This window comes from Canis lupus, chromosome 33 (genome assembly GCF_048164855.1).
Source record: "Canis lupus baileyi chromosome 33, mCanLup2.hap1, whole genome shotgun sequence".
NCBI lineage: Eukaryota > Metazoa > Chordata > Mammalia > Carnivora > Canidae > Canis > Canis lupus.
This window is the reverse complement of record NC_132870.1, coordinates 7,340,661-7,367,223: the sequence shown is the minus strand read 5'-3', so window position 1 is coordinate 7,367,223 and position 26,563 is coordinate 7,340,661. Positions and strand designations below refer to the sequence as shown.

Here is a 26,563-nt window from a genome sequence, read left to right as displayed (position 1 = left end):
CGCGACGCCGAAGGACCCGGCCGGGCGTGCCCCGCCTCCGCCCCTGCCCGGCGCTGCGCTCGCGGAAGCATGGAGGGCGAGAGCACGTCGGCGGTGCTGTCCGGCTTTGTGCTCGGCGCGCTCGCGTTCCAGCACCTCAACACCGACTCGGACACGGTGAGCCGACGGGCGAGGCGGGCTGCGGCGTCGCCCCGGAAGAGACCGGCGCGCGGGCGCCCCCCCAGCGGCCGTTGCCCGGGCCGCGCCCACGAGCTCTCTGCCCTGGCGCTCCGCCCCCTCCGCTCCCGGGCTGTCCCGGACGGGCGCTCCCTCCTCCTCCTCCTCCTCCTCCTCCTCCCCGGCGTTTAATCCCCCCCGACGCAGTGTCCCGCCTGCCGCCGTTTCTCTCTCCCAGCAGCCCCCTTTTTCTGTGGTGAAAGTTGGTCGTGGAAGGATGGCGAGTCCGCAGAGCCTTCTCCCAACTCCGCTAGGAAGGTGCCGGTTAACTTTCCGTTTCTGACGACCGGCGGTAGCTTTCCAGGACCGCCGGGTTTTCTCGTGCGCGGCGGCGGCTGTGCGTGTCTGTGGAAGTGCTGGGCTAGGGAGCGATCGAACAAGGTGCGTCCAGTCAGCGGCGGTTTTCCAGACCTTCGTGGGCGAGAGAGTCTTGGACTTGGCAGAGCAGATGCCTGACTCCGCTTGCGGCGGTTTCCGATTCATGGGATTGTGAGGCCTCTGATGCCTTCAGTTATCATTAAAATACTTCAGTTTATCCTCAAATATCAGTCACTCTTCTGCTTCTGCCACGTTCAAAATCTCCGGGTGAAGTGGTAGTGTAAATACAGTACACGTCTTAAAAAAAAAAAAAAAAAAAAAAAAAAAAAAACTTTTAGGAAGTCAGAGAAATACTATAAAACTTTGAGCCTGAGAAGTAGTGTGTTCTGTTTAAGTGCTTAGTGTACTAGTACAGTTTAGAAAATACCATACTGAACAAAGCCTTCTAATTTCTGTTAGATGATTGTGCCCTTCACTTTACAGGGTCTGTTTTATCCAGAATTGCTTTTTGGCACAATCCTGATAAGGTTGGAATTGATATCTTTCATGTCTGCAATTTTATTTATTTATTTTTTTTTAAGATTTTATCTATTTATTCGTGAGAGACACAGAGAGAGGCAGGAGCCCGACGTGGGACTCGATCCCGGGTCTCCAGGATCACGCCCTGGGCCCAAGGCGGCGCTAAACCGCCGAGCCACCCAGGAAACCCCCATGTCTACAATTTTAAATAACCTTGTAAAGTAACACCTAGCTAACAGCAAATACATGGCGATTTAAAATGTGGCGCTGTGGAAATTATTTTGGAATATCTTACTGCGAATATAAACAGAATGGATCCTTAGTCTCTGTAGCTTAAAATATTAGCCCTTGAGAAGTACCATGGAATTAGAAAGGCCCTTATTTCTTACATCTTTAAAAGGTGGTTTTCCGGGTTGCTGTACTTGCATTGACCCTGCTTTCCTTTCCCAGGGTTTGTCTAGAACACTGAACTATATAGAGTTCTGGATTTTTCCCCCGAGATTCTAGGAAAGACTCACATTATTGAAGCATTCTGTTTGTGGTTTTTTAACCACAACAGTTAAATGATGGTGGGTGGGGGGCAGCATTTTTAACTACTCATAAAGAAGTTAAAACCTTTATCGTCTCTTAAGCATATTGAGTCTTTAAATGTGTCAAGTAAAATATTTGAAAAATTACTGTTGTGGCAAATATCTGCATTTTTTTTTATTTTTTTTAAAATTTTTTTATTTATTTATGATGGTCACAGAGAGAGAGGCAGAGACATAGGCAGAGGGAGAAGCAGGCTCCATGCACCGGGAGCCCGACGTGGGATTCAATCCCGGATCTCCAGGATCGCGCCCTGAGCCAAAGGCAGGCGCTAAACCGCTGCACCACCCAGGGATCCCTGCATTTTTAAAACAAACAGGGCTCAACAGCTCCCCTTTTAGAAATCAGACTGAATTTTTGTACAATTTTTTATCTAAAAACACTAATCATTGTGTTACTTAATAGCTCAGAAGCATCTACTGGCTGCTAGAAGAAGCACATGCCAGTAATCCAGAGTCCTTGACTAGTTACTTGGGATGTCCCGTTATTGGCGCTACTCCTATTTATGATTTCATTACCCAGAAAAGAGAGCCTTCTCTGTTCAAGGCAAACTGCTCTGCTCCTCCTTCTTCAAACATTGTATGCTCATTCCTGGCTTTAAGCCTTTAGTGTTACAGGTGTGGTAAAATCATGGTATTTACAATCTCTTCTCATTTTATTATTTTATTTGCAGTCTCTCTACTGTTCATGTTTCCCAATTACACTGGAAGTGCACCTGGTCCTTTACAGACCTGGAGCTGTAGCACACACTTTGTGTACATTGTGAAACACTTGGGAAGTATTGGTTAGTTAAGTGAGTAGTAAGTCAATCACGGTATTCTATATACTGCTTATTTTTATCCTTATAGGAAGGTTTTCTTCTTGGGGAAGTGAAAGGTGAAGCCAAGAATAGTATTACTGATTCCCAAATGGATGATGTTGAAGTTATTTATACAATTGGTGAGTCATTTGTTTCTGTGTCTCTTATATTTGGTAGTTTATGCTGAATGGGATCAGCATAAATTAGTTTTTAAGTTGCTTTAAAAAATAAATAAAACATTTTAAAGCAGATCTTACTGCATTCATTTCTCAATGAAAATTATGGCTGTGGACTGCTAAAGCAAGAGTGTGGGACATAGGATGCAAATAAGACTACTGTGGGGAAACAAGGATGGAATAGCTCCTGCTCATATTTAAGTGTCAGGAAGATGGCCCAGCAAAAGGAGAAGGAACCAGCAAGCAAGCAAGCAAGCTAGCTAGCTAGCTAGCTAGCTAAATAAATAAATAAATAAATAAATAAATAAATAAATAAATAAATAAATAAATAAATAAATAAAACAGTTCAGACAAAAACATTGAATGCTGCAGAAAAGTTGGAAGAGGAGAAATGAAAAAAAAAAAAAAACAGTGATTAGATCACTGAAAACCCTAAGTAACTTGTGAATTGTAATGAGGGAAAGGCCAGCCTACAGAGGGGTTGAGGAGAGGGCCGTGAAGCACCTGCAGCAGATGGTAGCTATTCTCTCAGGAAGAAAGGGAAAGCGGAGCTTTAAAATGTATAGGGGGTTTTCTGATTATCTAACATATAATTTTTTCTAAGCATATTTTGAAAAGCAATATTGGTGGTGTGCTATATAAAAAATGTGGCATCATGACATCAGATTGTGTCATGACCACTTCCCCATGTTAAACAATCCTGTTATTTTTTATGACTGCATTGTATTCTTTAGTGATTTCAGCAGTCCTTTAAATTATAATCAGTTGTTTACAGTTTTTCATTGTCCTAAGTTACACTACAGTGAACATCCTTATACATTTTTCTACATTTGTTATACATAGATTCCTGGGGGTGGTATTATGGCCTAAAGGTATGAGCATTTTTAAGGTTCTTGATTAGTATTAGCAAATTGCTTTCCAGAAAGATTGTATCAGTTTATATTCCTGTATGTCATTTTTTGTTTGCCACTTTAAAAGGTTAAAAATGGAAGCATATGTGTAAATTTACATATGTATATAAATGTATACTTATGTAAATACAGAAATTCAGTCTCATTAGACTCTTCTGTGGCAACCACTGTTTTATAATATTTTTTTGCTCATTAACAAAACATAAGTATATAAGTGTGTATATATTTTTACTTACACAAATGGGATTATACTATTCCTATTGGATAAACAGTTCCAAGATAAATATCTCTACGGATACTGTTCTATTAGGACAGAATAGTATCATTGTGTATAGTCTGCCCTTCTTTCTAATGGCTCTATATTCCCACTGTACGTCACTTATGTAATCAGCTATGAGTGACTTGTTAATACAAACAATATAATGATAAATATATTTTATAAATATAATGATAAATATATAAATATATAAATATATTTAAATATATATAAATATAATGATAAACAGTTTGCCTTGAGTCTATTGGAAAGTCAAATTCCTTGTAGACCATTGTCTTTGGAAAAGTCATGCTATCTAAAGACTCCACAATATGTAAAAGTGCCCAGGTCCCCATACTCTTCCCACCACTAGGTATTATATTACCCAATCTTTTCATCTTTGCCAGTTTGATGAGTGAAAAGAAGTAATTTTAATTTGTATTTCTTAATTACAGACGAGGTTATGTGTTTATTACTTTGGGGGCAAGGACAGGTCTATATTGCATGCTTTGACTGTATTTCTGTTGAATTATTTTGGTTTTTCTTACTGATTTGTAATACCATGTTACAGCTTAAGGTAGTTGGCCTTTTGTCATGTGTTATCCATGTTTCTATAGTTTGTGATTTTACTTTGTTAATTATATATATTTTTTTCTGTTCAGACACAGCTTTATTTTTTAGATTTATTTATTTGAGAGAGGGAGAGAAAGTCTTAAGAAGCAGGCTCTGCACTCAGGTTGGAACTGACATGGGGCTCAAATCTCAGGACCCTGAGATCATGACCTGAGCTGAAACCAAGAGTCTGGTGTGCTTAACCAACTGTGGCACCCAGTCGCCCCCAGACACAAGCTTTAAAAACCAACTCGTGGGGCATATTTTCCCTCTAGCTGTAATTGGCATGCCACCCAGGGTAATCAAACATATTTTGAGGAGTTTAATTAAGTAGCCATTTATTGAGCAACTCCATTATGCTGTGAACAAGCTAAGCTTCAAGGCATTAGGCAAGTGCTGTAGGAACATGTAAGTATTTGCTCAGATTATTTTAAAATGTTAGATCATTAACGAGTAAAATCCAAGATCTACAAATTACTATACTGCTTTGGTTAATGAGGTTTTCATCATTTTTTTATTTTCCCTTATCTATACCAGTGTATATTTGGCCAGTTATCAGTAACAAAGACTGTTTCTGTCAGTTTTGTTTTGTTCTCCACACAGGGATTTATCAGGGTAACATACATTTGCTAGAAGAAAAATGTCTAAAGAAAATGATCACTTTTCCTTTTTTAAATAGAATTATTTTTATTAATATACACATAAAGTTACTGAAATGATGATTTCATGTAGTTTTCTCTCTAAAGATGGCACTTGCAGGTACAAACCTGTAGAGGTATCTCCAGCCTTCAGATGTTTACTTGAAGAGATTATTCAACAGTTTTGATAATGGGTTTCCTCATCTAGCTGAAGATTCACAGATTCTCTGTAATCAAACTAATGTCTTTGATTTAAGTGACTAAAAAAATTTCTAGTAATCTGGCTAGGATCTGACCAAGGAAGAGACGCATAAATAGAACATGTCACAGGAACTATCTCAAATAGATGATTGTTGTTGCAGTGATCCAGAAAACTATGTCTGGTAAATTTGTTTTTTTGACACAAGGGACACTTAAAAGTGGGAAGCCTAGAAGAACTTGTATTGTCTTTGTTTTTGTTTTTAAAGTAATCTCTTCACCCAGTGTGGTGCTCAGATTCACAACCCTGAGATTTAAGAGTCACCTGCTCTGCTAACCGAGCCAGCCAGGTGCTCCAGAACTTCTATTCTCTTGATAAGTTTCTGTGTTACCAGATGTGGATGTTTCACTCCTGTTTTTCCTTGAATAATTTTGAAAGATCCGAAAGTTTGGAATGATAGAGGGGACACCATATTCATCTTGATGCTTTTTACAAGATTTATAATGGTGTCTTATGCAATAGAATTTAATCTTCATTGCACAGCATCTGCAGCTACCAGTATTTAGATGTATTTAGATGTATTTTTATTAACAAGAATAAAACTTACTTCCTAAAAGATACCGTTTTTTTTTTCTTAGTCTATAGTTAATATTGACAAATCCTTTATGAAGGAACTACTTGGAGTAACAAAAGATAATCCCTTTAACAGCTGTTGTTGTCAATGAGTAAAACTAGAGCATAACCTTTTTTAGAATTCAATGAAAATATACCAACTTTGAATTGATCTCTTGTGTTGCTGTTCATTATTAAACCTGTTTAGAGGGAATGTAGTGTTCTAGTTAAGCCTGAGACACTGGGTTTGAATTTTGGCTCCACCATTCTTTCCGCCTATTACCGCATCTTTAAAACAGAAGAAGGAATGATAAAACATCTGTCTCATAGGTTTGTTGTAAGGATTAAATGAGATCATGTTAAAGTACTTCTTTGAAGCTCACTATGTGCTATTTATATATGAAGTGCTCAATATATACTATTTAAATGATAATTAATGTAATCATAGCACAAAATTCCTTTTTTCCAGACATCCAGAAATATATTCCATGCTATCAGCTTTTCAGGTAAGTAGTAAGAGGCAGTAAATGATCCATTAAGAAAATTACTGTCTGTAAACGAAGTAGTTTTTAAAACAAATACCTTAATTATCCTTTATACGTAGTGGTACTGATAAAAAATAAGACTTTTAAAGGAAATACCTGAAAAGTCACTTGTTCATTTCAACTCTAATAGTTCTTTCTCTGTATTTATATGCTTGCTTTAGCTGTTCTCCACACACTCTCTCCGGTACCAGTTTACCTAGAGGATTGCTTTTCTCACACCCAGCACCTCATCACATATTATAAATTCAGTGACACATTCTCATACATCAACAGCAGCCCTCTTTCTACTCTTTTATTCGGCTTATTTCATCATTTGTCTTCTCACTTATCACATATTTATTAATCTTTTGTCTGTTATTTGATTAGGTTCTTTATCCAGCCTGCTTCCTGTTGCCTTCCTATGGTGAAAATTTGTGTTTTTAGTCCTACAGATAGTAATAGTCCTAATAGGCTATGATATTTTTAAAAACTTTTCACTGAGGTATAACATACATACAGAAAAGTACACACATAAATGAATTTTCGTAAACACTTGTAACCATAATATGTAGTTTTAATGAAATAGCTTTGATTTCTATAAAACGTATTTGAAAAATCAGCATTACTATCTTATAGTCACACTGTATGTACACATTGCTAAGGTTGTGTGAGAATTGCAGTGGAGCATGTGGTAAAGGTGAAAAAGATCTGTGGTAAGAGATGACAGAAATGAAGACTTTGGTCTTAAACTGCTATACCAGAAAGAGCTTGGGATAGTGTTTAACATACAGTGGACATACAAAAATATTTGTTGAATGAGGGATTCTTGGTGGAGACTCATAAAAAGTACTTCCTTGGGGTACTCTGGACCAGCAAAAGATTAGGAAGGAAGAGTGAAAAAAAAAGTGATTCAATATTTACTGGCAACTGCCTTAAATAACTATGCTAACTTAATAAAATCTTAGAATGGAGGAAGCCCATCTGATTCTCAGCCTTTTAGCTTTACAAGATAAAGGGGAGGGAGGCATAAGGAGAACCATCTGAGAAGGCTGTCATTCAGCAAAGTTCATGATATAACCAATGCCACAGAGCTGGTTAATGGTAGGGCAAAAACTAGAAGAATGAGGATTTCTTCAGTTCTAATCCAACAGCATACCATGGTGTTTCTTCCTCGTTTTAAATAATAACAGGTAAACATGTTAAAGCCTTTTGATACATACTTCTTGGAGTCCCAGTTGGATAAGCTTTAATACCCACTTTTTATGTACCAATACAGAGCATGGCAAAGTTATGGCCCATTTTTATAGGGCCGTCTATGAATAGTTAACATTTTTTTAAAAAATATTTTATTTATTCGTAAGAGACACAGAGGCAGAGACATAGGCAGAGGGAGAAGCAGGCTCCCCACAAGGAGCCCGATGTGGGACTCAATCCCAGATCCCGGGATCAGGACCTGAGCCAAAGGCAGACGCTCAACTGCTGAGCCATTCAGGCATCCCGAATAGTTAACATTTTTTGAGGGTTGTTCAAAAAACAAAAAGAAAAGAGGAATATGCAGCAGAGACTGTGTTCAGCAAAGCCTAAAATATTTACTCTCTGGCCCTTTAGAGAAAAGTTTGCCAGCCCTGCTTTAATAACATTGCTTCTCAGTTTTCCACTGAAAAACACTGAATCACTTATCAAGAATCTAAAGGATAAAAAAAAAAAAGGATAAACACCTGGAAAACAGTCCACTAAAACCTAAAACTTAGTCACTTAAAAAACTATGCATGAATTCTGCACAATATATATTTCTATATAAAAATGCCTCCATCCCAGGAACTTAACATAAAATCAGTACTTGCACAGAATGTGTACACTGTTATCCTATTATTTCTTGGTGTATTGCCTTATGTCTCAGTTTGAGAAGTGGGAAGTGGATCATGCTAGAGAAATAACAGGAATAAACTCTTGTATTCAGAGTATTCATGTTAGAATAAGTAGGTAAGGATCCCTGGGTGGCGCAGCGGTTTGGCGCCTGCCTTTGGCCCAGGGCGTGATCCTGGAGACCCGGGATCGAATCCCATATCAGGCTCCCGGTGCATGGAGCCTGCTTCTCCCTCTGCCTGTGTCTCTGCCTCTCTCTCTCTCTCTGTAACTATCATAAGTAAATAAATAAAAATTAAAAAAAAAAAAAAAGAATAAGTAGGTAAAGTGGAGGGATATATTTGATCAGTTGAAATCCCCTTTGGGTAGGTGGAGCACTTCATTTTGTCTATTTTCCCATTAAAATTTTTTGATGGAAAATTTTTAATGTCTTTGTAAGTTTTAAAAAATCGCTTATTAGGATTTACTTTTTTCAGTTTGACATAACTAAAATTTTCTGAACACATTAGAACTGCCAGTAAAAGCCTATTATGGTGAATATTCTTTATAAAGGATTTTGCATAACAGATATTTCACCATCATAGAAAAGAATATTGTTGATCACAGTGAATGTGAAAGGGAGGAAAACATTATCTGCAATCCCTGTTATTGGAGAGGGAAGAAAGCTGGAATAAACACTTAATTTTAGAATTATCTTTCAATTCTCCCTACATCTTTGACTTTCCAACAGAACAAAGACCACAAAACTAAACCAGTATCTAAACCGCTTGCTCCCCTCCCTCAGCCCCAAAGCCAACTAACTCCTAAAGCACTTCTCAACTTGATAGAAGTAAAGCTTTTGGAATTTGCAGTGAATAAACTGTCTTTTTGTTGTTGTGCTTCATTACTCATACATTCTTTTGTATGTATCAACAGTGTAAAAAAAAAAAGTTTTAAGTAAATTGTGAATGAACTGTGAACTGGCTATGTAGACTTTAAAACTTCTTATATTTAATGGGTAGTTTGTTTTAAGCTTAATGTGGTGCCCAGACTTCTTGAAGTTTCTCCATTCCTTTTCCTTTCTTGTTGCTTATGGGCCTCATATTTCTACCATTTTAAGTTTGTTAATTTGAGAACTTTCTCTATTAATATTTTTAGAACTTCATCTGACTAGCAAGTGGATATATGGATTTTGGTTTGGTAAGGGGTAACTAAAATTAAAAGTGCTAATAAGATCATATTTTTAGCCAATTTGAAATCCTTTTATTTTGGCTTTTACAGCTTTTATAACTCTTCTGGTGAACTAAATGAGCAAGCACTGAGGAAAATACTATCGAGTGTCAAAAAGGTATTCCCTGACTTAAACTTTTGTTTTTTTGTTTGTTTGGTATTATATGTATTATTTTCAGCTCCTAAAAATGTATAATACTTTAACAACTTTGAAGCAGCATTTGTCTTCACAGTGTCCTTTAAAGCAGGTGAGGAAAGGCTTGTTCTTTCCAGAAATCCAAAGTTTTGCCCTGAGAGCAAAACTACTGATTTAAAGTTTTGATTTTGTTCTCATCCTCAGCTATTCTAATTAGCTTCAACTTTTCCTCTTCTGCATCCCTACCATATCCTTTGCTAGTATCATTTATCCTAGGACTTAATTCATTACTCTTTTTTTACATGGCTGCAGTTACTAGCACTTAGCTACATAGAACCCTCCACAGCATTTTGGTGTTTAGTTAAGACTTGTTGAGTGATCAACAAGTATTTTGTATTTTCCAAACACAATATGGGGAGGAGGGGTACTTAAAACATTTTGATCTCTGAATTGAGAATAAAAGTAGATTCAGTAAAAGAAGTTTTCTTTTCTTTTTTTAAGATTGTATTTATTTATTCATGAGAGAGACAGAGAGAGGAAGAGAAGCAGGCTCCATGCAGGGAGCCCTGGCCCAGGACTCCAGGATCACACCCTGGGCCGAAGGCAGAAGCTCAACCGTTGAGCCACCCAGGCATCCCGTAAAAGAAGTTTCTTTCAAAAAACATCCTTTGATGAAAATGCTTTGGGCTTTTCCCCCAATTGTATTTGGTTATTTAAAATATACTTCTAGGGGCAGCCCGGGTGGCTCAGCGGTTTAGTGCCCGCCTTCAGCTCAGGGCGTGATCCTGGAGACCCGGGATCAAATCCCACATCGGGCTCCCTGCATGGAGCCTGCTTCTCCCTCTTGCCTGTGTCTCTCTCTGTGTGTGTCTCATGAATAAATAAATAAAATCTTTAAAAAAAAAAAAATCTACTTCTAAAAACTATTTAGTTTTAAAAAGAGAATCCAGGGTTCCTGGGTGGTTCACATGGTTAAGTGTCTGCTTTCTTCTCAGGTCATGATCCTAGGCTCCTGGGATCGAGCCCCATATTGAGAAGGGAGCCTGCTTCTCCCTTTCCCTCTGCCTCTCCCCCTTGATCATGTTCTGTCTCTGTCTCAAATAAATAAAATCTTTTAAGAAGTCCTTTTAATTTCCTCTGTTAAAAATTGCTGAAGTTGTCATACACATCTCTAAGCAAAGTGGTTGCTTTTATAATTATTTAATTCTTGGTGAATGAGATTTATTTTTCCAGTTTAAAAAAAAAAGTTTAGGGCAGCCCCAGTGGCGCAGCGGTTTAGCGCCGCCTGCAGCCAGGTTGTGATCCTGGAGACTGGGGATCGAGTCCCATATCAGGCTTCTTGCATGGAGCCTGCCTCTCCCTCTGCCTGTGTCTCTGCCTCTCTCTCTCTCTCTCTCTCTCTCTCTCTCTCTCTCTCTCGTGTCCCTCATGAATAAATAAATAAAATCTTAAAAAAAAAAAAAAGAAAGAAAATTTGTGAAAAAAAAACTTTAAAAAAAAAAAAAAAAAAGTTTAGGGGGATCCCTGTGTGGCTCAGGGGTTTAACGCCTGCCTTTGGCCCGGGGCGTGATCCTGGAGTCCTGGGATCTAGTCCTGTATCGGGCTCCCTGCATGGAGTCTGCTTCTCCCTCTGCCTGTGTCTCTGCCTCTCTCTCTCTCTGTCTCATGAATAAATAAATAAAATCTAAAAAAAAAAAAAAAAAAAAGTTTAATACTAAGAAGTTTGTTCAGATGTTAACAGTTTATAAAACCATTTCATATGATCTTACTCAATTTTGAAACCAACTCTGTTGGATAGGTGATAGCAGTTAAAAGTTGTTGGATTCAGTTTACTTATTTAGCAGACCAAGTACCCAAACAGGAAGTTAACTTGTTTTCAGTGGCATTTTCTCTATTTAAAGATTTGACTAAAGACTAAGATTTTAAGATTTTTATTTATTTGATGGAGCTAGAGAGCATAAGCAGGAGGAGCTGTGGAGGGAGAGAAAGAAAAGCTCTCTCTTGGATTGTGGGGCTCAATCCCAGGACCCTGGGATCATGACCAGAGCTGAAGGCAGATGCTTAACTGACTGAACCACCCAGGTGCCCCTAAAGACTAAGATTTTAAAAGAGCAAAAATAACCATAAAGAAACCAGAGGAATTTAGGAATTTTTTTTCTCATGTATACTGAGTAAAATCGTAGCCCTGTAACTGAATGGAAAGTAATCTGAGTGTAAGTCAGTTTGCCTACTTTATAAAAGTAAAGTGTTAGGGGTACCTGGGTGGCTTAGTTGGTTGGGCATCTGCCTTTGGCTGGGGTCATGATCTTGGGGTCCTGGGATCAAGCCCTGCTCTGTTGGGTTCCCTGCCCAGTAGGGAGTCTGCTTCTCTCCTCCATCCGTTCCCCTGCCAGCTCATGCTCACTCTCTCTTGTTCTCTCTCAAATAAAATCTTTAAAGTAAAATTTAAAAAAATAAAGCGTATACTTAAGTTTGCGCTTTGTTTATATATGTCCTAAATCTTGCTAAATTTAAGAAAGCCATTTTTAAGGCTGTCAACTTTATTGCTTAATTATGATAGTAAGACACATAATAATTGTAACCATTAAGGTATACACCTGATATTTTTCTGTATTTTCTCTCAGGCTGTGGTTGGTTGGTACAAATTCCGACGTCATTCAGACCAGATCATGACATTTAGAGAGAGACTGCTTCACAAAAACTTACAGAAGCATCTTTCAAGCCAGGAACTTGTTTTTCTACTGCTAACACCAAGCATAATAACAGAAAGCTGCTCTACTCATCGGCTGGAGCATGCCCTATATAAACCTCAAAAGGGGTAAGTGTTGGCCAGTCACTGGCTATTTTCAGTTAATAAAAAAATATACCCAATTTTTTTTTTTTTAAAGATTTTATTTATTCATAGAGATGCAGAGAGAGAGAGAGAGGCAGAGACACAGGCAGAGGAAGAAGCAGGCTCCATGCAGAGAGCCTGACGTGGGACTTGATCCAGGGTCTCCAGGATCACGCCCTGGGCTGCAGGTGGCGCTAAACCACTGCGCCACTGGGGCTGCCCTACCCAATGTTTTCATTTACTTTTTGCCTCTTATCAAATATTTTCAAATATTATTGCATTACATTGTAACAATAACCCTCTGAAGTTGAACTACCATATTTCTTTATAGATGGAAAAATGAAGGTTAGATAAAGAAATTAGAAGTCCAGTATGGAATGGGTTTGTTTTAGGCACTGAGGATTTGTTATTATTTACCATAAGATGGAAAAAATAGGTATACGTTAGATACTGGTTGCTAAAAGACATAGTATGGAACTAAGCCTTGGTATTTGAGCAGGTTTTCTCTAACCTCTGCAAGGAAGCAAGGTCGTTCTTGCTGGCCCATAAAAATGAGTTAGTCACTCTCCTCCCCCCCTCCCCCCCCAGGTTATATAAATAACATTCTCATGGAATATGAGGATTAAGTAAAAGAGTACCAACTAAAATTAATTTTATTATTCATGGAAGACAGAATAAATCTCAATACTGCCTATTTTTACATGTTAAAATAGCCATTAAAGTACTATTTTCACACAACTATCTTAAGGCTGTGCATATTTCACCACTTTTAAAAGGCATTTGCCTCAAGTCAGTAAATTTTATCTTGAGTAAGTAGTATAGCATGGGGGTTTTTTTGTTTTATGATCTTGTAGGGGATCTGTACATAATATATATAAGTATATATGCGTTTTTATATGTATTTATATGTATTATTTGTACATAATATATATAAGTATATATGCGTTTATAATAGGTGGATAGTAATATTTCACTTTATTCTAAGTTTATACTTCTAAATTTTATTTCTTCAGGCTTTTTCATAGGATACCTTTAGTGGTGGCCAATCTGGGCATGTCCGAACAACTGGGTTATAAGACTATATCAGGTTCCTGTGAGTCTACTGGTTTTAGCCGAGCAGTAAAAACACATAGGTGAGACTGCTTCCCCTAAATTTACTCCTATTTGTTTTTTAACATTAATTTTTTATTACATAGAATAAAAATGAAAGGAAAACTAATGACCATGTTCCTCAAGTAAACCAGACTTTTTTCCTTTCTCCACATTTCTTTCCAACACTTGTACATTTATAATATACAAAAAAAGGGTAGGGGGGTTGTTGTGTAGCCTGTGTGTGTCAGCATGTGTGTTCTAAGAATAGTAGCTAGTCTCAAAATAATTTTCTAAGGCAGCAATTTAGATTATAAAGGCATGAAATTAGACTGAATATAAGTAATGACAGAATATGAGGCTTTATTCATAGGCTGTTAAGCTATAATTTTGTGTTTATTAAGGGAATAGGTAATATCAGAAATAACACTGGTAGTATAGAGTGCTTACTAGAGTGGAAATTGAGAATAAAGGACTAGATTTTTATTTAGTTTTGTGTTCCATAAAGATTAACAGTTTTATAGAAATTGAATACCACATTTCATTGATTCTGAGGTGCAGTTTTACATTTATCTCAAATTGGGATATTTTACAAACTATGCCTTCACCTTTTTTTTCTTTTTAGTATATAAAATAACGTTCCCACTTTGAATCAGTGATGACTTAAATTCATTTAAATATTTTAAAAATTGACTGGTCCCCATTGCCAAGAAAGAACCCTCCTCCCTCCTACTTCAGTATTTATTTTTACTTAACCTCTTTTGAGTCCTGGCAATAGTACTTAAGAGGCTTCAAAGTCTGCTAATGTAAAGATATACGAACTAAGTTTTCTAATTGGCTTTGCTGTGAACAAGGAGGTTGACAAAATATGATCCCTACAAAACCAGTATAAAAAGAATCTTCTTTTGTTCAATTACAAATAAGTTTTTCATTGTTGCATTAAAATTAGTTCTATATATTTGCCTGACAAAATGGTAATTTTTACAGCTCTGAATTTTTTACAGAAGATGGATCTTTAAAGGAGGTACATAAAATAAATGAAATGTATGCTTCTTTACAAGAGGAATTAAAGGTAAGTTAACATTCAAACACTTAAAGACTACTTCTAGAGTTCATATCAAATTGATAACTGAAATCTTTTAGAGACAGCTTGACATTTATTTGGATTTATATTTTTGTAACAGTTTAGGTTCAGTAACAAAGACCTCAATCTCAGTGGCCTACAAAAACAAAAGTTGTTTCACTAACAATATACCTTGGCTGTAGTTTTGCTCCTGGTATAAGTGCCATCTTCATTCTAGGTTCCAGACTGAAGGAGCAGCCCTCATGTGGGATGTGGTCTTCTCATGACAATAGAAACAAGCAAAAAAGCTGGTAGAAATTCACAACAGCTTTCAAAACTTCTGCTCAGAGCTGGCATGTCATTTCCACTCACGTTTCATTGGCCAGATTATATATCCCTATTTCATGGTAGTAGTCAAGGATATATAATCTTTTTACAGGATAAAAAGGGAAGTAGTATTTGAGAACAAAACAATCTACCACAGTACCAAATTCTATCTCATTGTATCAGTTGAGAAGTAGACCTCAAGATGGGATTAGACATGTAAGAGATTTATTAAGTCTGAGAAGGATAAAGGGGAAGGAGCAAGAGCAGGCAGGGAGACTTGTAATGCTGAGTCTGACACCTGAGAAAGGAGACAGTAAGGGAGGACAGGTGGTTAGAGAGAACTTTAGACTGCAGGGCCAGAGAGGTCTCAGCCAGTCTGATGGGAGTCTTAGCAAAGTTGTCCTACAGGGATGGATTTGTACCTAATACTCCTATTGGTTAAGAGCAGCCTAGGAGAAGTGTGGCTTCAGTAGTGGGCCCAAAAGTATGGTCACTGGGACTGTTACTCAACTACTCAGATTTCCATTTAGAGATAGTATATTCCATGGCCACCATACTCATGGATATAGTACATGAAGAGAAGTTAATACATTTTACACTACTAATATTGCACACTATTTTTTAATGTGAATAATACAGGAATCTTAGAGAAACATCCAGAATCCCATTGTTGTAACAACTATTTTCACTTTGCCACATTTTCTAGTTTTTTCCAAATACATACATGCGTTTACATAGTTGACAGTGATGAGGACTTATAAACTTGTGTCATGATTTTTATTTTATGTCATTAAGCATTTTTCATTTTAAAAGCATTAAGCATTTTTGCTACGTATTCTCCAGGATCATGCCCTGGGCCGAAGGCAGGTGCTAAACCACTGAGCCCACCCAGGGATCCCCATATTCTGTAGTTATTTTTAATGGCAGTATATTTCATATAGCAATATATTAGAACTCCTATCTCAAAAGTACTAACTTGGGCTAAAATAGGGAATGTAAAGGTATGTTTCAGAAACTAGGCAGAAAGCAGCTGAGCTTCAGGAAAGAATTGGAACCAGGAGCCTGAATGCCATCAGAATTACTTTTTCCCTTTTTGTTTATACATCGGTTTCCTTCATAGTATATACAGATCTGTTTGTTCATTCACTAGCCAGCCAGAGAACCGCATTTAGATCTATTCAGAAGGTATTAGGATTTGCCAGCTGGCTATGAGGTAGCTCTGCTTGGGTCAGTTAGGGTGAAAGCTGGTCAAGGAGTTACTGGTGAACTTTTATGGCATGGTAGACAAAATGGTGAGAAATATGCTGGGCAGATATCCTAAAATGTATCCATTTTAAAGCTAAGTGTGGAGTAAAAAACTAACATTTTAAAACTAGATGTAACAACATATTACCCAGTGATTAGAAATTAGTTACTTTTGATTTGGTATACTTAGAAACTTTTTTTTTTTTAGAAACATTATCTTATATAAATTTATATTATTTAAAATATATTCCCAAATGAAATCAAAGAGTATTTAATTAGTGTTTAAAATTGATGACATGTAAGGCCAGCCTGCTGTTCAAAAGTAGTTTCTTTTATACTAATTAAAAGTCTGTAATAGTTTTCTTTCATAACAAAACATAGTTACTTTTCTTTATTGTCAGTTTCTTAAATGTTTGCAGTAAATATGCATCTCTCAAAATACTGTTATTTTTTTTCTTTCAAAATAACAAGGTTTTTTTTTGGTTTTTATTTGTGTATTAAGCAAATAACTTGTACAATAAAGCTGTGTATAAATGGGAAGTTAATACATCTGGGAAGTATTTTATAAATATAAAGCACCATATAAGTGCTTGTTGAGTTCTTTCAGAAAATAGCAAAACAAAATAAAATATTTATAAGGGGCCAGTAAGGGGCACCTGGGTGGCTCAGTTGGTTGAGAATATGACGTTGGTTTCAGCTCAGGTCATGATCTCATGGTTGTGGGATTGAGCCCCAAGTCGGGCTCCATGCTCAGTGTGAAGTCTGCTTCAGATTCTCTCTCCCTCCCACTCTGCCCTTACTTGTGTGCTCTCTTTAAAAAGGAAAAAAAAAAAAGATCTTAAAAAAAATATATATATAAAGGCTAACAATACTTGCGACTGTGTACCACAAAGGATTTTCTATAATTTGTGAACCAAGTTGATTCCTACACAACTTGAAATTTTATCTATGCCCTTAATTTCATTTTGCAGAGTATATGCAAGAAAGTAGAATACAGTGAGCAAGCAGTAGAGAAACTACTAAAGGATGTAACCAGATTGAAACGGGAAATTAAAAAAAGAAAACAGGCACAAACCCAAGCAGCACGTAAGTAAAAAGTTTACACATCACTACCTTTTGTGCTTTAAAAGAAATTCTCACTGATGTGAATTGTGGATGAGCTGGCTACAGTAAATGATGAACTTATCAACCTTAGGGTTAAAAATAGTAGTTTTTAATACTTTTAAATCTTGTTAACAAAGAACTTGGTATTACTATAGCTTTACTATATTGTTGATATTAAAAAATACAACTTAAATTTTCTTTTAGAATATAGTGGCATGGAAATTAGAATTTGGGATTATGCATACCACTTTTCTCAATTTAGAGGATTTGATATAACTGTTCAGTTGAAGTCTTTTTGACATTACCAACAAATAATACAAAAGCTTTGTAAAACAAATATTGTTTTGAATTTTTTTATTTTGTTTAGGAGAGAACATCGAAAAAGACCCTCAGGAGAACATTTTTCTTTGTCAAGCTTTACGGACCTTTTTTCCAGATCAAGAATTTCTTCATTCATGTGTTATCTCCTTGAAAAACAGGCATATCTCTAAAAGTAGCTGCACTGCCAACCACCAGCTCAATGTGATAGACAACCTGACCTTAATGGTAGAATACACTGACGTTCCTGAAGCTAGCCCAGCTAGCGGCACACCACAGATGCTTAAACGTAAAGCTTTAGATACCGATGATGGATGGCAATTGAAGAAGTCACGGCTGTTAGAGATACAAAACAAACCATCTAAAACAGATCCTGATAGTAGTAATCAAGAAAAAGCATCCACAGTGAGCAGCCCGGAAACAGATGAAGACATTGAAAAAATGAAGGGTTCTGGTGAATATCCACAGTCTCCTACATTTTGATCCTTTTAGACCAAAAGGAGATTTTTAATTAGCTGAAGGGTAAAGCCATTTATATTGTTTTTACCAAATCCAGGTATTTGCAGAAATACATACATTCTAGTGCATTTATTTCTTAAAGTACTTTATTTTAAAACCATAACCTTTTTTGCCCCCCCACCCTTTAAAGATTTTAAGTAATTCCTCCACCCAACATGGGGCTTAAACCCACAACCCCAAGAGCAAGTCACACATTATACCAACTGAACCAGCCAGGTGCCCCCTGCCCCCTTTTATGAAACTCTTGAGGGAAAAGCTTAAGTGATATTCTTTTAAACTTCTATAGCATTCTTTTTTTTTTTTTTTAAGATTTTTTAATTTTTTTTTTTTTACTTATTTATGATAGTCACACAGAGAGAGAGAGAGAGAGAGAGAGAGAGAGAGGCAGAGACATAGGCAGAAGGAGAAGCAGGCTTCCCGCAAGGAGCCCAATGTGAGACTCAATCCCAGATCCCAGGATCACGCCCTGAGCCAAAGACAGACGCTCAACCACTGGGCCACCCAGGCGTCCCACTTCTATAGCATTCTTTAGAATTGGAAAAGACTAGCCTTATTTTCATGATAGGAAAAGGAAAAAAAGATGTCTAAGGTAATATGAAGTGTATTTCATTTTTAAGTCATAATTCCTGCTCTTTAGGTTATAAATGGCTGGGGTTGCCAGATAAAATACCGGAAAACATGCAATATTAGGCATTAAAAACTTATTCATTGTTTAAGTGAATAACTGAATCTGAATTCAAATTTAATTGCATGTCTTCTATTTGTTTGCTAAATCCGGCAGTTCTAATTATGGCAAAACTATAATGCAGCAGCACAAATACCTCTCCCTAGTCTAGAGTCCTCTACACAAAATTCAGTGAATCCAGAATTTGAGTACAGAACAAGCCTGGTAATGCAGTGTGTCTGAGATCAGCAGCTGGTCAAGTAGCTGAAAAGGCCAGTTCAAGTAGGGCTCAAAAATGGAACATATGTGTATATATGTATACATATGTCTATCACAGATTTCACTATAACATAAGGCAGAATTGTACCTTCATTTGCCAACCTTTTGTTGCAGAACTAGGAACTTTTCTGGGAGTATATTGTTGTTCCTATGTAAATCATATTCCTTACTTAACCTTTACAATTCCCAGTTTTAGTTTCTTTAAAGTGAATTAATTTAAAGAAACCTGGAAGCAAAGCAACCTTAGTACAAAACACTACTTTTTTCATTTCACAGCACCCTCCTACTTCCAGCCTTCAGTTGTCCTAACCACACCTAACTTGACAACTGTTTTCTTAAAGCTATTTTTTTTATAAGCCTTTCAAAAGCATTTACTTCATTTTCATTGCAACAATAACTTTGATGCTTATACTTCATTAATACAATGACAAGCAAGTGACACAGGTCTGGGAACAAAATAGCTGACTCTTGGCAATGTAAAACTCAATAGGTTTGAAGAGTCATGGGCTTCACTATGATTTTTGATGATGTAAAGCCCGGTTTAATTCAGTAAGTTGGTTAAGTGGAGGTTGGCTAACAGAGCTTTTATTGTGCTTTTGTATTTGTCTTTTCCATAATTGTGAGAATTTTCCATCAAGCCTATACATCATATGAAGCCTTCATGTTTTACTCAGTGGATGAAATACTGGACATAGACTTTGACCATTGCTTTTCTATCTGCTACTTCCTAAGTGACAACAAATTCATAGCTACTATCAAAACTGTCTTTTATCTGTGTTAACATGCGTTAGTTACTATGGGGTGCTAATGAAGCCCACGTAACAGGGATGGCCTGTACAAATGAGTTTCTGTTGGGATTGCTTAACTGGTTGCCTAAGAAGCACTGTAGTGTAACATCACCAGGCAGAGGGGTAATATGTTGGCAGTCTGCAGCCTAATTTAAAAATAACCACAAACATCACTAGAGCATATAGAACACCACATAGAATGTAGATTAGGACTAAATGCAATAAACAGCTAAACTACTAGAGGTCACCAGAACACAGGACTGCTGGTTGACCTGTGAGCTGGATTGAAGCAAAGATTCTTCACCCCCTCCTGTCTTTGGAATGTACATTTTGCTTACTGTTGACACACTGGGAGCTGTTCCAAGGACATAGACTTAAAAAAAAGTAAGGTGTTGACACCATTTGGGTTGTGTGTGTGACTGAACCCAGTTAAGGTCTCAGTATAAACTTTTAAGAGTGGCAGGCAGGTGCAGAGATCTACTTGTCTTGTGGCTACCCAAGACAAACTTCCTAAGTAAGTTACCTTGCTTATTAAGCCTGCCCCCTACATACCTGGAGCTGTCTGCCTCTTCAGTCCTTCCCTGCCCTCCACGTACCAGTTTATAAACCAACAGATAAAACAGGCTAGACAAATGCAGAAGCAGTAAGTAACCAACATAAGCAAATGTCTTCTGAAGACCATAGCTTAAGATTTTTCGAAGACTGCTTACAAAGACTCTTCAGAGTTCATTTTGTTAAAACGCTGTATAGAATGTTACTTGAGTCATACTTGTACACAACAGTCCATCTTTGAGGAAAGATGCTAAACTTTAAATCAGAGAATCTTGCTGAGGTCAGTCAATACTGGCTAAACTTCCATAATTAAGTTTCATGACCCACATTTCAGGGTATTAAATGAAAAGAAGGAAACGGGTCCTTATCTCCCCCCCCCCCCCCCCCCCGCCAATTATCATCTTTTGGCGATTAGTTTGTATCACTGGACTAAGATACAACGACATAGTCATAGACCATCTACCTATGGATCATTTTAAAAATGTGCTATCAGTTTTAGGATAGACTAGCCCAAGATTAAATGTTAGATCCTGTGACTGTGCTACTACCCATCCCCATGTAAAAACTCTACAAAGGGAAGATCCACTGTCCTAGCCAGGCAAACTTCTATTTGTTAGTTAGAAAATCTGAGCAATTTCAAATCCACACCCTGTCACATGGAATTTGTACATTGATACAAGCATTCCACCTTCATGCACCCATATCCCTTAAATCCTATTTATAAGACAGAATCTGGGCCTGATGGAAAATTACAATACAAATCATTCCTTCCATGTTTGAAATCCCAATGAGTTGTTTAAGCTAACTGGGACCATTGTACAGTACCAATTTTTAAAATTTGTATGTATGTATGTAAAATGTAATAAGTATTAACGTTTTAAGTAATTTGTTTACTTTAAAACAGTGAAGAGGAAGCTTTACTCAAATACATTTTCCTTATGAGATTTCAATTATTAATTAAAAACAATACTTGGGAATGCCTGAATGGTCAGCGGTTGAGCATATGCCTTCCACCCAGGGCATGATCCTGGAGACTTGGGATCAAGTCCCACACCGGCTCCCTGAATGGAGCCTGCTTCTCCCTCTGCCTAGGTCTCTGCCTCTCTATCTCTGTCTCTCATGAATAAATAAAACTTAAACAAAAGCAATACTTTGATAAGATTTAGCCTATTTTCTACCCAAAGTTTATTAAATCTTATCATTTGGATCAGTATTAGAATCATACAACCATTTATTGTAAAATATGTTTATTGATAAAACTCCTGTAATTTACTCCCGATACTTGATGTTACAAACTTTAGGGTCTTTGAGAAATGCAGGATCCTTGTATGTAACTGGCATAAACCCTGTAAAAAAGATAATGAAAGTGCTTCACAAAAGATAATGAGCAAAGTTTTAATTAGCTCAATTCAGTTTTTCAGGTGCTTACCCATTATTTGAGCTCTCTTAATTGCTTTTGTGATTTCTTTCTGTTTCTTCCCACAAAGACCTATAAAAAATGCTTTCATATTCATAAAATATATCAACACTCAAAAAATGCGTAACAACTAGGGACACCTGAATGGCTCAGTGATTGAGCATCTGCATTTGGCTCCGGGTGTAATCCTGGGATGCAGGATCTGGAATCCAGAATCCTGCATCAGGCTTCTTGCAGGAAGCCTGGTTCTCCCTCTGCCTATGTCTCTGCCTCTCTCTTCTCTATGCCTCATGAATAAATTAAACAAACAAACAATCTTTTTTTAAAAAAATGCATAACTACTTATCTTAAGGCCAGGTTGGAAAACCTGTAAATAGCCAGGCGGTAAATATATTAGGCTTTGCGGGCCATACAGTCACTGTCATAATTACTCTGATGTAGCTCACAAAGCAGCCATAGACACAATGTAAACTAAGCTACTTAAAAAAACATGGCAGAGCAGACTTGGCCCGTAGGCAGTAGGCCCCTGGCTTGAATAAGTAATCCAGGAATTATTACAGTATACTGTAAAACATCAATGCAATTTTCTTAAGTCCTAATTTTTTTACATGTCCACCTACAGTTAACTCTGAGCATAAGACGACATGTAAAATAATAATCCTTTTGGCCTACAAAGAGGCCTTCTCAAAGTACCTGTAGTATTTGGTCTACTATTGATTTATAGCACAACTTGAAAATTTGACAAAATTTTTCTTAAATAACAGAGGTAGATATGTATAATCTTTTATAAGTTGCTATAATAGAAAACAAAATACCTGTTATGTGCCTTCCATAAATGCATCCAGTAAATGGAGAAATAAACTGGGACAAAAGCTGTTTTGAGTTTTTTTTGGAGGAGAAAAAAAATTTACATCAATACATTTGTTTAACCTTGATTATGTAAATTAAAGAATTATATATTACTTTCAAGTTATGTAAAGGTTTATTAATTTCAGACAAACTTCATGAAATAAAAATACTAAACTGTGCTCACTCTATTAATAGATCATCTTTTTAAATGAAAAAAAAATGACTACTAAAGTTTAACATCTCTTATCCGGTGTGTCAAGATAGATTGATGTGCACATTTTTTCAGTACTAAAGCTGTTTTCCTGACTTTTCCAGAGATACTTTCCTAAAATACTATTGTTTCTAACAAGGCACTAAGCATTTCATCTCTCATGATAGGCTACTACATTGTGTCAGACTACATACGGTGAGGTCTTCAAGAGATACAGGTACATCAGGCCACTTGCCATAATTTATGTTTTACTAATTTAAACTCTAGTACTTTTCAGGAACTGGGCACTGTTCCTGGCACTACACATAATGCTCCTGATACAATGCACCTTTAAAGTTCTTGCTTGGCTTTGCTTCTAAGGCAGCTACTAACACTTTATGCTGTCAGTATACTAATTGCAGCACCATTCTCTCCCCCAGATTTGCCACTTTTAATTTGCTGAGCCCAGGACAATAGATAAAATTACATTTGAAGCAGTTATATCAGTAGTGTTATCAGTACAGAGATCAAATTTACCAGGGGAGCTTTTTCCAAACTGTTCAACTCTACCAACTAAGAGTCACTGTATAGTAAGCTATTGGTGACCCTCAGGGCAGACAAGGGAAAGAAACACTGACCTGAAGTTAACAGTAGATGAGGGAGAGCCAAAGGGCTCTCATTTGAATAGAGATGCCTTATACATAGAAAACCATATTTGAAATTATGAAGTTACTAAAACAGGTGCCTCTACACAAAGCCTGTTATAAAACTGACTTGATTCTCCTTAGTTATGACTAACAAAGGAGCAAATCCTAAAATCAAATGTCATAGTGAAGTAAAACCATATCTCACCTGTACATTCTTATAATCCACACGTTTTCCACACAAGATACATTTTTTAAGAGGCTCCTTATAAGGATTTTCCATTGGAATGGGCTAAAATGAAAGAAAAAAAAAATTGGGTAATACAGCTTAATGTGTTAAATTTTTAAAAATTAAATCTTAAAGATACCAATTTTAATCTATCCAAAGGATTAGTTGTACCTTTCTTAATATGAAAAATAAATGCAACAGCTTGGGTTACAGAAGAAAAATTGGTGTTTCTGAAAAGGAATCACCATTTTAAAGATTTCAGTGTGTTCATATTTTGTACAAGTATTCTGGTTTGGCTAAAGAGGAATTAAATCATCAAGGAGGATTCTGGGATAAAATACAATCTTTGGAGAAAACAAAGGTTTATCAGAGAATAACTTTTATGGCCCCAGATTGCTTTATACATTTATGTCATCCTTTTTGGTTTTTCTGTCTTCACTACTGCCTCTAATTCTCTGTCACCTTTCTATAATCGGTATAGGCATGTCTCCAATCAAGAGATTCTTAATCTAGAAATGGCTTTAAACCCCTTAGCCCCCTGTAGTTGTATGCAAAATTTCAACTGAATGAGACTGAGTGTTTTTTTCCGAAAGCCTGTATTTCATCAGAACCTTAGGGGGAATTTATAATCTATAAAAGAGCTCTAGTAATTTCCTTTACTCTCCTGAACTATGGTGTGCATTAGATGGCCAAGAAGGATGCTCAAGGAACTAGAGGAGTTATGTGTTTTCCAACTCCTCAAACTTTCTTAATCTAAGTTATATGCAGGTCACACGTAATGACTATGTCCCTTCTTTACACCGTGCTAATTGCTTTGCATGGTTTGACTAGTGTCAAATCATCTTTGCAGGTGGCAAGAAAACCTACACTGGCCAAGTCCAATGCTAGTACTTGAAACCCATAAAAATATACCTACAGGCTAAAAGAAATTGTATTTAATGTCCTAGTATAGAACTGTAATTTTGATCCTTCACTTACTCAAATACCCACTCCCCACTCCCAGTACTAAATGGGACAGAGAACTGAATCTACAATAGGGAAGAGAGCTAAGGCATAGGTATACATTGCAATCCCTCTGTTGGATATTCTGCAATTATTGCACCCACCAAAACTACCTTTTTTAATTTCCAAAGCACATATTCTTAAATTTAAGATCTAGGAAGAAAAATATGGTGTTAGACAAGTGATGCTTATTAGGAATCTAGGTTCTCTTCAGATCTCGTGACAATTCACCGGTGAATTATAATTTTTAATCTCAGATTATCCTCTTGTTTTGTCCTCCAGATGAACTCTATTCAAATAGTTAAAATATAAGAATTTGGTCATATTTGCAAATACCTTTAAAAAGGAAGGTAAGAGGGACACCTGGGTGGCTCAGTGGTTGAGCGTCTGCCTTCGACTCCGGGCAAGATCCTGAAGTTCTAGGATCGAGTCCCACATTGGGCTCCCCGCATGGAGCCTGTGTCTCCTCTGTCTGCCTATGTCTCTGCCTCTCTCTCTCTCTCTCTCTCTCTCTCTCTCATGAATAAATAAAATCTTAAAAAAAAAAAAAAAAAAAAAAGGAAGGAAAATAGTCTTACCAGGTCCTCATTGCTGGCTACCTGTTCATATTGTGAACAGCTTCTCCAAAGCACTGCAATTAAACAGCAACAAACCAGTTATTTTGTTAGCAACTTCAGAAAGACGTTTAAGATGAACGTGCTTTCCAAGGCTTTGGGGGAAAGGCACGTATTTCTCCACCCCTACCACCTCTCACCAGCTCTCTTCTGAAATTTATTTTCCCTTCACTCCATGGTTAGAGGCGGACTTTAAGGCATATACTTACGGGGAAAGCAACAGAAAGGCACTGTTACACCAAAGGAAAAATGTAACAGACCCCCTAAAGAGCAGTTATTGACAAAGAAGATAAAATGCAAAAAAAAGAAAAAGAAGAAGAAGAAGATGATGATAAAATGCATAAATGAGAGCCCATGTCACAGTGTCACCCTGATCTGGGACTTTAGACCGCTCCCGTGCTACTGGGTGACTGGGGATGTCTCTTCCTTGCCAATTCTACCTGGAGCTCTCAGGCAAGTCCCTGTCTCTTTTTGAGAATCACGCGGTCAGTCTTTTCTGGACATTCACGCCTCCTTCTGCTTTAAAAATACTAGCCATGGGGATCCCTGGGTGGCGCAGCGGTTTGGCGCCTGCCTTTGGCCCAGGGCACGATCCTGGAGACCCGGGATCGAATCCCACGTCGGGCTCCCTGCATGGAGCCTGCTTCTCCCTCTGCCTGTGTCTCTGCCTCTCTCTCTCTCTCTGTGACTATCATAAATAAATAAAAATTAAAAAATAATACTAGCCATGGGTCATTAAAGATTCCCCCCTATCTTGGAGAAGCTCTTCATCGCCTAGAAACCGGCGTCGTTTAGCTAATAGGAACAAGTCCCCCAACCTAATCAGCGCTACGGCAGCAGCTGCGATGGCGCGCAAGAGCGGTGGATATGGAAGCTGTACCCGCAGGAGTCCCAGGATCTGTGAGGCAGAGAGCAGCCTTTAAGAAGTGCGCCGACCTCTTCCTCCGCAGAGCACCGCACACCGCAACCAGAGCCGCCATGGCTCCTCTGGCGAGGAGCTCCTCCTCTTCCTTTCCTCTTTCCAAATCGTCCTGACAAGTCCCCTCCGGTGCTCTTCCCCTGTGGGCCCGGTACTCGGTTCAAAGGTTCCGCCCGCCAACAAGAGAAGACTTGGGAAGATTTTTTCTTTTCTTTTCTTTTTTAAGATTTTATTTATTTATGCATGAGAGACACAGAGAGAGAGGCAGAGACACAGGCAGAGGGAGAAGCAGGCTTCATGCAGGGAGCCCGATGCGGGACTCAATCCCGAGTCTCCAGG

At 37.6% G+C, this 26,563-nt stretch overlaps 2 protein-coding genes across 7 annotated transcripts; one reads left to right on the top strand and one right to left on the bottom strand.

Moving 5' to 3' along the window:
- ABRAXAS1 (abraxas 1, BRCA1 A complex subunit) lies at positions 1-23,887 on the top strand. 5 transcript variants are annotated; one of them, XM_072809999.1, is made up of 10 exons: positions 34-156; positions 395-597; positions 2,490-2,580; positions 6,314-6,350; positions 9,495-9,561; positions 12,204-12,397; positions 13,426-13,545; positions 14,489-14,573; positions 17,108-17,222; positions 17,608-23,887. In XM_072809999.1, exons 3-10 carry the CDS (start codon positions 2,550-2,552, stop codon positions 18,039-18,041), a joined length of 1,083 nt encoding a protein of 360 aa, XP_072666100.1. In that variant the 5' UTR covers positions 34-156; positions 395-597; positions 2,490-2,549; the 3' UTR covers positions 18,042-23,887. The 5 variants fall into 5 exon arrangements, with proteins under 5 accessions (XP_072666099.1, XP_072666097.1, XP_072666100.1 ...); XM_072810000.1 differs by having other exon boundaries at positions 35-156; positions 398-597; XM_072809996.1 differs by lacking the exon at positions 395-597 and having other exon boundaries at positions 2-156.
- Positions 21,591-26,563, bottom strand: MRPS18C (mitochondrial ribosomal protein S18C). 2 transcript variants are annotated; one of them, XM_072810001.1, is made up of 6 exons: positions 26,186-26,563; positions 25,270-25,322; positions 23,669-23,752; positions 22,593-22,650; positions 21,790-21,849; positions 21,591-21,706 (listed from the first exon to the last, which is right to left on the bottom strand). In XM_072810001.1, exons 1-6 carry the CDS (start codon positions 26,283-26,285, stop codon positions 21,630-21,632), a joined length of 432 nt encoding a protein of 143 aa, XP_072666102.1. In that variant the 5' UTR covers positions 26,286-26,563; the 3' UTR covers positions 21,591-21,629. The 2 variants fall into 2 exon arrangements, with proteins under 2 accessions (XP_072666102.1, XP_072666103.1); XM_072810002.1 differs by lacking the exon at positions 22,593-22,650 and having other exon boundaries at positions 26,186-26,342.

Excerpts from the sequence above, each read along its gene's own strand:
- ABRAXAS1 (XM_072809996.1), top strand. The coding sequence starts at position 70 with ATGGAGGGCGAGAGCACGTCGGCGGTGCTGTCCGGCTTTGTGCTCGGC. Across the intron at positions 2,581-6,313 it reads TGAAGTTATTTATACAATTG|ACATCCAGAAATATATTCCA; the intron begins GTGAGTCATTTG and ends CCTTTTTTCCAG. Across the intron at positions 14,574-17,107 it reads CTTTACAAGAGGAATTAAAG|AGTATATGCAAGAAAGTAGA; the intron begins GTAAGTTAACAT and ends TTCATTTTGCAG.
- MRPS18C (XM_072810001.1), bottom strand. The coding sequence starts at position 26,285 with ATGGCGGCTCTGGTTGCGGTGTGCGGTGCTCTGCGGAGGAAGAGGTCG. Across the intron at positions 23,753-25,269 it reads TAGCCAGCAATGAGGACCTG|CCCATTCCAATGGAAAATCC; the intron begins GTAAGACTATTT and ends CTTTCATTTTAG. Across the intron at positions 21,850-22,592 it reads TTATGGAAGGCACATAACAG|GTCTTTGTGGGAAGAAACAG; the intron begins GTATTTTGTTTT and ends CATTTTTTATAG.